The sequence below is a fragment of the Typopeltis vanoorti genome, chromosome 21 (assembly GCF_054136105.1).
Source record: "Typopeltis vanoorti isolate ZY-2024b chromosome 21, IOZ_Tvanoo_1.0, whole genome shotgun sequence".
NCBI classification, from domain to species: Eukaryota; Metazoa; Arthropoda; class Arachnida; order Uropygi; family Thelyphonidae; genus Typopeltis; species Typopeltis vanoorti.
The window spans coordinates 68,981,405-68,995,675 of record NC_143569.1 but is presented as its reverse complement, the minus strand read 5'-3'; the positions used below and the strand labels follow the sequence as shown (position 1 = coordinate 68,995,675).

Genomic DNA, 14,271 nt, shown 5'->3' with positions numbered 1-14,271 from the left:
CCTATTTTTCCTTTGTTGTACCGTGGATGCAACACTTGTGCATTAGAGAGAGGCAGCCACACAAACACATAAAATTAGAACAAACATTGATTTTGAATTTTAAAGACATTTTAAACGTCAAATTCCATGGAAATGCTTGTAGCTTTTCTTTGACTCAAGGGATCTGTTGCACTAGGAATTTTTTCCCTGAAGAGCCATTCTTCAACATCTTCGATATACAGCTCATTGAAAACAGGTTCACAATTGGATTTTAATTGCCTGGTTTCTGCATCACAACAATACACCATTCCTGGTTGACGTGCATTATTGGTTCGAATCCCACCGGGGGCATGGATGATTGCGAATATCTTTAGTTCGAAGATGGATTTCATTGCTCAACATGAAACTACCACGCTACTTATTGTGGAGTCCTGAAATGGTTCTAAAAAGTTCCATTTTCATTCTCTTGAAAACGGCTTCTGGATTATCTAATTCAGACCCTACCTACTCAGTAGAAGAAGAAAAGCCCATTTATTGTACTAAGATACTAGTTTTATAATTTTTTGAGGGTGAGATTCGTGTTTAAAAAAAAAAAAAATGCCAAGCACAGCATCCTCGTGACAGTTACCTGTTACCTCCAGCACCCCCAATTTCACTCGATATATAAATATATTTATTAATTTATTTATATTTGCTTGTAATTAATTTTATCATCAACAATCCTATACAATTATCTTATTTTGTATAAAAAATAATAAAAATCCATCTTGTAGCCCTTAGGAGGGCGAAGGACGCTAGCAGCACTGTGTTTACCACAGTGTCATATTGCTACGCGTGCAAGCATATGCACGTCATAGTGAGATGCGAGTTATTAGCGTAATGCGGCACTGTCCGTCGCGCAGTTCCACTGTTGTTTATATGCAGTTTGCGCCAGTAGTAGAGTGTTCGCAGTGCTTATCGTGTTTACTCCGTCTCTTTAAATATTTGGAGACATTACAATTAAAGACATAACATTTGTTATAGTTTTTATTTTAGAACATTATTGGGGTTATGATAATGAATTTTATTTTTAAGTAATTTTGAATTATACTAAACTGTATAATTTTATCGATAATAAAGAATATTTTTTCATATTTATTTATTGTTTTAATTTTTACCATAATTTTGATATTTTATCCAAACACTGTACTTACAGTGTGTATGTATATTTCGAAAGTTGCAGCATCCTCACAATTTCAAGCCAACGAGCCGCCACTGGCTGAAGGTCATTCTCAAATGGAGCTATTTAAATCACTCTATAATCAGGAGACTCTTTTGATCTCCGTCAAAAGAGTCTCCTGATTTAAAAAAAAAAAAAAAAAAAATCTGATATTTTTGATCATCCTTTTCCTATACAAAAATGTAAATAATGTCTTTATAATGTGAAGTATTTAACTTTTAATTTTAAATAAATTGATAATGAATTTAGATTAATTTTATTCTAAATTATTCAAATATTAATTCTGTTCATTAACTTTTAAGTTTAGTTATTATTATACAAAGGAAGACAATGTTCTCTCCAAATAAAACATTTTCATCCATTTGCTTTTGGTAACAGTGCGTCTAGAATAGGTTGTTACACATTCATTCGCCGTTCACCTTTGTATCCATCGCACATCGCGTTTCAGTGTCACTTCCTGATTCCAATAAGACGTATTTTCTCGTAAAGAAAATCCTAACAAAAGATCTTTTCAAAGACGTTACCAACGCCCTCTATATTAAATACACGTTCGGAAAATAAAGTCCACTATACTAAGAAAGAAAACGGTTTGATCGTACCTGTTGTCGCCTATCGTAGACGATACGGAAGCTATTATAAGAGGTCAGGGACAAAGGTGTAAAGACAGTACACAAAGGATTCACGCTATTTTATTTAAAGTTGACTATTATGAAGGGCTCATTCAAAAGAAACTTTTAGAGTCAATCTATTTTGTATTTATTTTAATAGTTAAACGGATTGGAGGACTTAAAACGTCTTGAACCACACTGATTCCGTTGGATTTGCTCGAAAACATCTTTTGTTTCGTTGATAACACGCTATAAGTAGAGCGAACTCGGCGGACCAGTTGTTAATTGGAAGCACATCCTCTTCCGTAATAGATTCATTGTGATGACAGTCGGAATTGAATCTGTGTAGAATTAATGTCAAAGTAGCAAAGATCCCGAGGATCTTTGTTTGGTCTGTCATTTGGGTGTATGAAGCACAGCCCTTAAAGTTTTGGAATTTATTTTTAACCAATCATAATCATTCAGTGATAACAGTTGAACCCGATCCGATTTCCAAGCAGTTTCACTGCCTAATACAGCATATTCATCGGTCGTTCTATCTGAAAGCAAAAAAAAGGAGGTTGGCACTTCGATTTAGGGATATTATTTAGTTGCTACTTAATTCTTGTTTATGTTGTAACGACTTCCTTTCAATTTAGTTTTCATAATTTCAAAAAAATAATCAGTTGATAACCAACTGATTTTGTTTCGACGACGCCCTTTAGTTGGAAAGTCCGAAGTTTGAATCCCTCGTAAGAAGGCGGAGGTTTTTCTTCCGGAGACTCTGGTTTTTCATCTCGATACACCTATACTATACTATAGGCATGGGACTAACCACCCTATTCTGGAATACAGTTAGGAAATCTAAGAGTGGTTGGAAGTTTATAAGCACGTAAAGTCCTGCTAAAACCATAAGTTTCAGAAGGACGATATTGCAATATTAGGCTGTATAACAACAAGCCTCGCTGAAATTTGAATTTAATTAAAAAGTTGCAATAATAGTGAGTGTTAAAAAAAAATCAGTCCTATACAAACTATTTTAATAAAAAACAATCTTCCAATAGAAAGAATATCCTGTTTGACTTAAGTCGTTCTTTTGTTGGAAAGTAATTAAAATTCAAGCCATTTTACGTACTAAAGGCTGTTGTAGTGAAAAATAAAAATATGGGTATAATTTTGAATAACAGGATTAAAAAAAAACAAAAAAAAACGAGAATAGTAAAATCTTTTTCGCAAAATACTTAAGCAGTTTTTCTTGTTAGGTTTTGAACCAGGTATTTTCACCGAGATACTAGCACCTTAGCACTCTCTCTCCCTCACGGAGGTACTAGAAAGAATCATCATCATTCTAACAGGCACTTAAGCGCCCACGACCTTTCCAAGTATTCTTGGACTTCGCAACCGTAACTCAAGGATAAGGTGGCTAGGCCCCATGCCTCCCGGTATGCCCTATGTCTGTAGATCCATGTGTTCACGGGACCGGTTTGCCTGTTCTGGGAGACGAAAAACCCGAGTTTCCGGGTGACAAAATTCTCTATCTCCGTATGAGACCGACTAACTCACCTTTAGTCGAAAGAGACCAGATAAAGGTTCCTCACGTCATGAACGGGAATCGAACCCAGGTCTTTCCAACCAAATGGCTTCGTCTATAGCGACTGTGGCACGGAGATTCCATCAGAAAGAATACGGAGTTTAAAAAACAGTTGATTTGATAGCGTTAAAAGCAAGTACAAGACATAATTAGGTAATCTGATTTGTAATTGTCACTTTACATTTCATTAAGAGCAAAAAATTTGACTACTTAATGATGTCCATATTAAGAAACACTGCTTTCGTCGTAGATTTTTTTTTTTTTTTCATAAATCTATAAGATTAAATCAGATCAAGGCCAAATGTAGAGTTGGGAAAGTAGAGTATTTGCCTCAGGCGCCATTTTTTTCTTACAAGCACCATTTACAAAAAAATTAATTAAATAGAGGCACCAGAAACATGCCGGAGGTATGAGTGAAGAGGAAATGAAATTATTGTGCAGTAATTCATGAAAGTAGATGATTAATCAATGATAGGAACAGAAATGTTGTCGGATATTACGGATTGTAAATTGTAATGAACTGCCCCTGGGAGGGAGGCATCTCGGCATTACACGTATCAAAAATCTGAAATTGAGTTCCTGGAGGCATAGATTGATTGAAATAGATCTATGCGTATGTTAGCTCATCACAGGGGAAACATAGCCCCCTGGGGGATTCCTAAGTGAGCCTATGGCCATCGAAAAATCTGTTTCCTCACTCCTGTACCGGAAACTACTCATAACATAGAAGTGTGATGAGTAGGAGAGAAATTTAATCATTCTAATATATTCCACTATTGGATTATTTCGTATGTTGGACTTCCCCATAATCTTGTCTTCAATCTCCACCACTATAACATTAAAAACTGTTAATAGAATATTTCAATTTTAACCTCGTTACATGTTTTTTTTTTTTTTTTTAAATAGGATTTTAACACAACGTATTTACACTCCAGAACTTGATATGCTTTAAAGATGATAAATGCAGGAAAAATTGAAATGCAACTCGTATTTTTAATTGTGGCAGTCGGACTGGTTCAGTCGGTTGTCAAGGGTAACGCAATAGCATTTCTACAAGGTTACTCTAGTCAGTTTTCTTTCAATTAAATCTTATATCGTAGACTTTTCTACCCGTACATTTATAGAGAAAAGGAAAACCGCGATCGCAGTTTGGTAGGTGTAGCCCGTGAATTATTAGATTTCACAACCTGTCGATTTAAGTATGTAGAGAACTGTTATCATCCTCAAACATGTATTATTCAGACTAATATCGCATCATCAATGCTTATATTGCCAGGATTTCAATAACCACCACGTGGCTCGCGTATGTTCATTTCATCATGTTCGCGACACAGTTGTTAACAACAATAGCACAGCACGCACTTGATTGTTGATTTCATTTTCATAAACTTCAATGCTTGTAACTTTCCCATAAAACACTACGTTTATGACGTCAGAGAACGAATTTTAAAAGATATTTTTTATTATTTTATTTTTCCAGTCCTGCCGTTTAAATTCCAAGGAAGTACTTGGGTAATGTAAACTGAAGACATCTTGACGAAGTATACTTCATCGTTTCGACACCTTGAGTGATGCGACCTTGGCAGTGAAAGTACCCTATCTGAAGCGGCACGGTCATCTGTTTACATCGTGCGGTAATTTTTTGCCAGTGAGACTACGAAGTTACATTCTGTAAGAAATGTGAACAAGGAAAGTTCCAAAAATCTGTCCTTGGAGCCAATGGATTGATAATCAAAAAAGTCAGTTCTTTTCCTTGCGTGACGATGCATATTGTACCAGTAGAGTTCCTGGAAAATTGCCGTTTTTAATGTAGGCGGACTCACAATGATCATCTACTAATCTGTAAACGTGCTTGAGAGGGGATGAAAACAGTATATGTTTATGATAATTGGTCACAGTATGAAGTAAATGTTATTTGCCAACAATTTCGCTGCACAGACAAATAAGGATTTAACACTCGTGTGCTATCAAGTGCTTTTTTGTGTGGTTCACTGTGTTTCATGTAAATTTTATAAACCAATATGAAATTGCCATTTTTTTCCTTGAAAAAAAAAAAAGTCCACCTGAAATCTACAAACAGTGTAAGACAAATTAATACGATCTGAGACAAATGAAAAAGTATTATTGATTTGAAAATTGCACTGTTAGCCTTAAGCATATTAATATTAGTTTGTGCGAAAGGAAACTGCTCCGAACCCAAACATGGAATGTTTTCTATCCACTTCAGGTCTCCTGTAAGCATGGTAATAGTATCACTCAACTATAATTTATGATTCATTTAATGCCTGTGCTAAACCTATGAACGTTGGTGTTCCAAGTTATAATACATCTCGGGAAAAAGTGGCATATCAGTTTGCTATGATTCAAACAGTAGCATTAAACGTTATTTCTTATTGCGCATGTCTTCAATATCATTTTTGAATGCTTTGTTTTTGAATAAATCACGCACAGTATCATTAACTGAGCTGTGAAAATAAAGCTGTGTATTATCTCAGTGATCGATACTCTATGACCTTCACCATAATCGAAGCGGGGGGGGGGGGGGGGGGCACCGAAAGCGTAAATAGAGCTTCCACATTCCGTATTTATACATCCGGTGTGAAGGAGGGATCCTTATGGTTTCCCGCACAATATTATTTCAATGTACAAAAATATTTTTGTTTTATTTTTTTCTCTCCTTTTATTGCTGTCTTTAAAAATAGGAGGAAAAAATAATCCTTAGCTTAGAAAATAATCACGGTACAAAATGTACTATAGGTTTGCAAATTACCTTTCGTGGGTGGGAACCACACATAAAAAAATATCAGCCAAGTGAAGTTTAAACGATATACGTTTGGGCAATAAAAAAATAAAAATTAAAAAAAATCACTATTTCATATTGTTATTGTGATTCTTTTTTTTTTTTTTTTAAATGCGAATTTATTCGCATTTGAAAAAAAATTATTTATGAAAAAAAAAATGATTAAAAGAATAAAAAAAAATTAAAAAAATGCCTCTTCAAAAGAAAACATTTGAAGAGGAATTTTAATACATTTATGGATAGTTTATTTCTGTATGCTGCTACTTAATATGAGGAGTGGTAGTTTTCTGGTAGAAAGAACCACGAAGGCTGGAACCGTCTCATCTGTTGCCTTTCTCATCAATCATACTCGATTCTTGTCATGACGAGGGGGGAGTCCTTGTATGGGCTTTTTCAGTTGAAGGTGAGTTAGCCGATCTCATACGGTAGTAGCAGGGTTTTTCTCCCGGAAACTCGGGTTTTTCATCCCGCTTACACATAAATCGGCCCTTCAGAACACACGCAATTTACAGTCAAAAATATGGCGTTGATGATAGTAGTGTCGTAGTTGGAGAATTAAGAAGTAGTGGAGAGGATATGATGTATTTAGCGAAGTAGAGTTGTGTGCCCTCCCAAGATGAGTCCTTGGACTCCCTGAAGGTATCACGTAATAATAATAATAATAATATTTATTAGTGTTGATAATGAATATTAGTGTTGGGTCTCTCTCTCACACCTACTGGTTGCTAACGGTGGGTCTATTCTCTGACTTCAGCAAACTCTGTGTCAAATACTATTATGTAGATGAATAGTTTATCGTTTTTCAAAATAGTTTAGCCATCAGTCTTTAGAGATCATTCTTTAAAATATGGTATTCGTTAGCGAGCACACTTGCTTCAGAATTCATCGGATTTTACTTGTCCTATGAAGAGAACCCAATAGTTCGGAACAGTTGTCAGATGAGTGAAATCTTAAAAAAAAAAAAAAAAAAAAAAAAAAAAAAACGCCAAGAAAAAAGTGAAAATATGATACTTCAAGATAGTTTCTTTTAAGTGATGCAATATCAGAACTCGTGAAAAGGTGGAGCAAACTCCACGCTCTGCTTCACTTTCAGAAGAAGCTTTCTCTTTCTTATCGCAAATGCTAGTTTGCCTGCATCGTTCAAGCATGGATATTTCATCTTTCTTCAGAATTATGTCGTCCAAATATATTACCCCTCAGTTAATGATGCATTATTTATACAATTTAAGCATTTTATTTTTTTGTGTTAATAATATTTGCAGCATAGCTAGCATATGCAATAAGAAAAAAAATGTATGATTCTGATGTCGTGTTAAACTATATATTATTTGCTGTGTGATTCAAAAATTAATAAATGGTACATTGTTTACCACACGACACGGGTATTATCTGATCAATGTGTTTTTATAAAATACACAATTTTTCCATTGTTTGTTTGTTCTATTGTTATCACGTGACTAAGAAATGACTTTAACACAATATTAAAATGCAGTGCATTGGCTTGAAAATACATTTTTTTTTTGGTGGTAGGCACGTTTCGTCCTCCAGGGTACATCCTACTTATTAGACGTCCGAAGGGCATGAAGCTCTCTGCTTTGGCATAGCAGAACAATCATAGTAACAATTTAAAAATAACAGTCAAGTTATTTACGAATAAGCTGTCTTAAGGATATAACTTAGATCCCATACATGGGTCATCCATAATAAAAAAATTAAAAATAAATAAATAAAAAGTAGCCATGCAGCTTTCAAACTTTAAAAGATTGCGAGATATTGCTGGTATGCCCGCAACTTTAAGGCCGTGCCTGTTGCGGATAGAATATTTCGTGTTTCTGAGTCAATATATGTGTTGAAAGACTTTGAGACTGGTGTCGAGGTTCAAGAATGGAGAAAAATTAGTGACTGTTTTTGGTTTTGATATCTCATTTATCAGTTCTTCGTGATTGCCTTCAATAAATATTATTAGGACATAACTGAAAATCACCTTAACTATATCGAAAGCATCTGCGCAAGTACAACTCATTTTCTTCTATCGAAAATATTGATCATAGGTCTAATAGCTTCAGGAAATATTCATATACTTAACATTACCATAAAGTATTCTTTTTTTTTATTTATTAATTTCGTTCAGTATTTCGCTCATAACATTAAAAAAAATCTGTGTATTGTAAGAGAAAAAATTGTAATTGCAGTAGATATTGTTTTTGTTATTTCAACCATTTTCACACTAATTTCGTTGGGGAGGGGCATATCGATCTCTCTCTCTCTCTCCACACACACCTTATTTAAACTTCATTTGTAGAAATTATCCAAGAGCCCAACGATGAGTCCTGGGACTCCAGAGAGTAATCACACAATAATAATTTTCATTTGCTATTTCAACGAAAGTAAAATTTTGTTAGAAATTTCATTTTATTATTATTTTATTCTTCTTATTTTTTCCATGGAGCGCAATTTTTGTTCATATGAATGATAACATTCTACACACCACATAAATCCAAGTTATTTTTTGTGTGTCGTGGAAAAGCTTACACAGACTTTTTTTTAATGTGTTGTAGAAAACCTGACTGAGACCAGATGATAAAAAGAATTACTATCTAGTATTAGATAGTTTAAAAACCTAATTCCTGCTGATTCATTTGGATCTTGTGTCGTGCGAGTAGATAGCTAAAATAAATATAAATAAAAACTCGTTACTATACACTTCTTTGTGCCAAATAGTAGTTGGGTCGTACTCGAATATTATTTTTGTGCATTAGGTTACACTAATCAAATAGGATCAGACTAACAAGGTCCAGAATTTTCTTTCACTACCAATTATCAATAGATTTCTCTTTTTTTATCCTAACTTGTCATGTTAATGTGTTATCTAATCACTATACTTAATTCCTAATCTCTTACATACTTTTACCTCCTGGTTTCTATAAAAATATTCACCATATCGTGAGAAAAAATAAAATAAAAATGTTTATGTAGCAAAAAACATGTTTACTACAAAATATATTTTTTTCCCCTGTTTTATTGTGCAAAGGAAGACAGTCATCTCGGTGATAAATCAACTGCTACATGAATACAGAATATCTCCAGTTCCACAGTGGTGATGTAAGGAAAGAGAACCCCCATCTTTCATACCAGAGTACGTAATATACTGTATGTACTTTCTAAATTATTTTTTTTTAGGTTAGTTTCATAATTATGACGCATTTCATGGTCTCAAACTTAGAAAATGATTAGCTGTTCACGTGTGCTATAAAGATTTGTCATTATTACAAAAGCAAAATATTTTCTATCAAGTAATTGATATTTCACGAAATCAAATGTTTATGAAAAGCCTCGAAATATAAGATTTTGTTTTTGGTAAACCAGAGAAACTAATTCTTATAATGGACAAATTAATAACATTTGTGTTTGCCTAACGGTTTCTCTTAAAATTCATGCTGATTCATTTCTACAAGTTAAAAAAAATAAAATAATATTGTTTCAGAGAGAAATTGACATTTTTTTCCACATCACGTTTTCAATAACCAAAAGAATGTAGAGTGTCTCCCATTGTTTAATGTAACAATAGAAAAGCATTCGAGAAACTGACATTTTTATCTAAATGTCACGTTTTTAATCACACGAACACAATTTAAAAAAAAAATCATTGTTCAAAAATTACCATAAACTTGAACAATGATTTTAATTGTTAAACTTCAATGAATTTAGACTGATAATTCTACATTGTTAAACTATGTATAAAATTAACATTTATTAACATCCTTCATGATGCTACGTATTGTTTAAATTACAGCTCGTTACTCAGCAAAAGTAATTAACAGTTTAACGATAAATAATAGTGCTTCTAGATCATGATACAAAAGTGTCAATTGTTGCAACGATTCAGTGTATTAAATCACCGTTAAACTTAAGTCTAGAAATAAAAACACTCTCACCAATGAACGTAGAACTGTACAATTTTATTACAATCTTTGGTGAATGACGTAGACTAAACTCCTGTACATCTGGATTATCGGGGGGTAGATAGAAGGGGTAAACTATATACACTTACAGACTACGGGTGATTTTTTTTTAAAGATGTTTCACATCCTATACACATAATCTTTCTCTTCGGAAAAACCCGATTCATCCGAAACACTGTCTTCTTCGTCGATGCTTTCGTCAATAGAGTTCAAAGTCTTGAGGTGGCACGGATTAGGGAGGTCTTCAACAGAGTCCGAGTCCAGAGAATCACTTTCTTGACTGCTTGGAACGTATTGATCCGATAGAGAGTCCATGTCGTCTGGAACAATATCGGATGAAGATTCGATTTCGGACATCAGCGAACTGCTTAGTAGATCGTCGTCGTATTCCAGCTCATCTTCGTCGTCCTCCTGTTCTTCCATCTCTTCGATAGAAGTGAGTTTTGGAGCGCTTTTGGATCGTTCTAGAGGTGGTCGAAAATTCGTCGTCCCTGTACTGAGCAACAGTTTCCGCCTAGGTATGGAAGGATTGTCGTAGCAACTGTTAGCGAGTGACAATCGTGCTTTTTGTCGACTCAATTTTTCTCTTCGGAACTCTTGCAAAGCCATGGACAGCCTCTGATTCAACTGATTGGACATCGCTTTAGGTTTATCTTCTTTGCTGCAAAGAACCGCATGACATCGGAGTTCTTGCTTCATCCGTCTTCCTTCGTGCCGATAAATCCAACAGAACACACGTGGGTATTGAGGATGAGCCACGCAGTAGGTGATTCTGTTGGCCCAGTATTCTGTAAGCCCATGCTCCTTGGTGATGGCTTTCAATCCCGAGTTGCCCACCGTCAACTTCATGTTGATCTCGTGTTTGACATTCGCACAGTAATTCTTCCACAGGGTGGCCAACGGTTTGTCCACACACCCGTCTCCTTTGGCCCATTGAGTGAGCACGTTTCCCAGGTAGATGACCTTGTACGTAGGGTCATATTCGGTGATTGTCACTGACCTTTTGTTCCAAAATTTGTTCAACCTTAGTTTGACGTTGTTCGATGTGAACGGGATAGCTACGGACATGGTCGGGACACTTAAGCCTAATGCGCGCGCACACGCGCAGCAACAACACGACACCGACAGTTGTTTCGAAAACTCGAGGGCAAATACACAGAACGCCTGCTACTGTTCTGTGCCTTGCACGGCGACCGACGAACACACTAACAAGGAGGGTAAAAAAAAAAAAAAAAAGGAAAAAAAAAACGAGTATTCCGGAGCTTTCAGGTCACACTCGAATGCAGCGAGCGGCGTCACTTTTTGGGTCGTACGTACATTTTCGCTTTTGTCCGTCAGAACTTGCTTACGGAACGTATGCTGACAAACGGAAGATTCACAGTCACCGAAAAGAAGTCGGCAAAATCGCCGAACTCTCTACAAAGTCCCAACAGTAAACATCGTATCCACACGCATCGAAACAACAACCTGTTAGCAAAATGTGCGACTACGAACTATCGCGAGGTGGCTTTTGTTTCCTTTACCTGTACTCCGGGCTGTGACGTCACCATCCGCTCTCGCTTCTGATTGGTCTCCTGTGTTGTGTGTGTGTGTGGTAACGTTAAACACGGCTGCACACGTAATATTTCTTGAAGATGCCACTCGAGGGCGCTAGGATCACTTGCCACTGATCAGCTGCTTTCGGCGTGGATGGAGAGCTGTCAGTGCGTACCACAGGACAGCAATAATTATCCAACCAGCGGTAACCTTCCTGTAGTGTCGAGTCATTTCTGGGTCTGACATCTAACAGAATAGAGCTCGGTTTCGTTTCGGGTACAGTGATCCTCAACTCGAACTGTCGCCTAAGACGACCACTTCTCGTACATAATTTATTCATAGCCGAGCTGCGTGGGGGGGGGGGGAGATTCTCCCAACTTCGTCCTGGATAGCAAGATCCTTTGTTATTATTATTATACAGTAGCTCCACGGAGTCAGGAGACTATATCGTGGAAAAATTCCATCCTGCCCTGACCAGGATGTTATGTTTCTGTTGAACTATTCCAGTAGATGGGATTGTAAAGTATTATACTTGCAGGAAATAAAAGTCTGAGTACTTATTCGCCTGCCATTAAGGATACCGCAGGTTTACTGTATGAGAAAAATAACTTAAAAACCGATTCGACCTTAAGGTTAAATCTGTCAAGGTTAGTTTTTTAGATATCGAAAAAGTAAGTAAATAAACTACATTAAGAAAGGCGATAAAGTATTATCCCGAAGATGTCAGATTACTCCCGCTGAATTCAGTTGTCCGTTTAGGTTAATAAAAAAAATAAAATAAAAAAAATGTAAACTCGATCTTTTGATATAAATATCCACTAAGAATACTACGAATACCACTTATTAGTAAATCATTAAGTATCGCGTGTGCTTGTAAGTTAATCTTGCCATATATGGTGACAAAGAATGATAAAACCAATTGTATAGACAAGTATACTTCACTCTAAAACATAATAAAAAATACGCCCGGATTCCCGGACGGCAATCTTTACGTAAACCAGCATTGTTAATTTCAAGGTTACTAATTTTACCATCTTCGACAATCCTGTATTGAAAATACTTTTTAGTGATTTTTTCTTTCTTTTTATTGTTATTCTTTTTTTTTTTTAATCTCTCCATGTCTTATTTCCTGCTCCTTATTTGTTCATTATATCGTTTCGATCATATTTGAATGAAATATTATTAGAACCGTTGTGGCCTATTGCTGATTGTATGATTTTCTTTGATCTCTTTTTGGTCTTGGAAAACCTCGTGTTTTTCCGACCATGTGAATTTCTGTTGGCTCGTTATCTTGTTGCTGTGTTGATCATTATTACGTTGCTTATTCTCGATGAGCCCTTCATAGCGTTGCCCTTAGGGATTCCACGTAATGTTTATGTAATATCGACCTCTGTTCTGACACCAACAATCACACCAAGTTCAAAATGTGCTATTTGCTAATTAAGCCCTTGTTCGGTATTTGTGTTAGTCTTTTATATGTTACGATAACTACTTGTTTGTAAAGTTATGGAAAGAGCGAATAATATCGAGTCTGTTTTCACTTTTTATTTTTTCTGTCTCCCATCTACGAAAGCTAGTAAACCAATATTACATGAATACCGTACGGCTAAGGAATTTTTTAAATATTTTTATTTATTTTTACATAGTCAGGAAACCCTGCTTTAGAGACCACGCATTTGTCATATTTGTCAAGTGACGTATTATTAATTATATATCTGTTTCAGTCATTTTCCCAATGATCAGTAGCAAGGACTTGACCGCCTTCCTCCATCATCGCAATAATCGAAGACAATCCGAGGGTCTCAGAAATCGATTATCACAGCGCCCACTGGTGTGAAGCGAATTTGAATATCATAACACAGAATGTTGACACTATGATCAAGAATAAACAATCGCTCACACTGTCATTATTAGTACAAGGGAATCCCATTTCCGTACCGAGACTAATATCCATAACAGTTTTGTTTTTCAGCAAGCAAGCTCGTGGTCTATGAAAGAAAGCACTTTGTGTAACGTATCTTGCTGTTGTAATATTTATAAGACTCGGTGAGATTCTTCGCAGGTAGCTCTGTTTTATCTCGCCCTCGATTCACCCCCCACCTTCGTTTATCCTCCTTAACCTCTCCTGTAGTCGTGAAGGTCACAGACTACGAAGCATTTTTAGCTGATGTTATCAACAGCGGAAGATGAGTTCTTGAGTGGTGCCATCTGGCGTATTAAAGCAGCGTAACATTCATTGAGAAAGTTGGCGTTTATTGAGATTTAAATCAAAATAATCGATTGCAAAAAAAAATCGCTGGTTATTATAAATTGTAAATCACTGCGCAGACTCCTTTTTCAAATAAGGATGCAATCCCATTGGATTTCGGTGTTTATCTGACAGAGCTTCGATTGAAGCTTAACGGCGTGTTCCGAATTTATGACTTTCGTGTTCCGCTAAATATTTCAGATTTTAGGCAAAAATATTTTCTTTGCTTCTGCAATCCGAGTACTGTTCGTAATCGTGACCACACACACACACACACACACACACACACACACACACACACACACAATAATCGGTCTCTTTTCTGACTCATCATTACTTGGAGAAGCCT

General features: G+C 35.8%; 1 protein-coding gene across 1 annotated transcript; it reads right to left on the bottom strand.

Moving 5' to 3' along the window:
- Positions 1 to 10,114: 10,114 nt before the first annotated feature.
- Positions 10,115 to 11,616, bottom strand: LOC150094949 (protein FAM43A). Its single transcript, XM_090411353.1, has one exon. The coding sequence runs from the start codon at positions 11,204 to 11,206 to the stop codon at positions 10,259 to 10,261; it is 948 nt and encodes a 315-aa protein (XP_090267479.1). The 5' UTR covers positions 11,207 to 11,616; the 3' UTR covers positions 10,115 to 10,258.
- Positions 11,617 to 14,271: the final 2,655 nt, after the last annotated feature.

Excerpts from the sequence above, each read along its gene's own strand:
- LOC150094949 (XM_090411353.1), bottom strand. The coding sequence starts at position 11,206 with ATGTCCGTAGCTATCCCGTTCACATCGAACAACGTCAAACTAAGGTTG.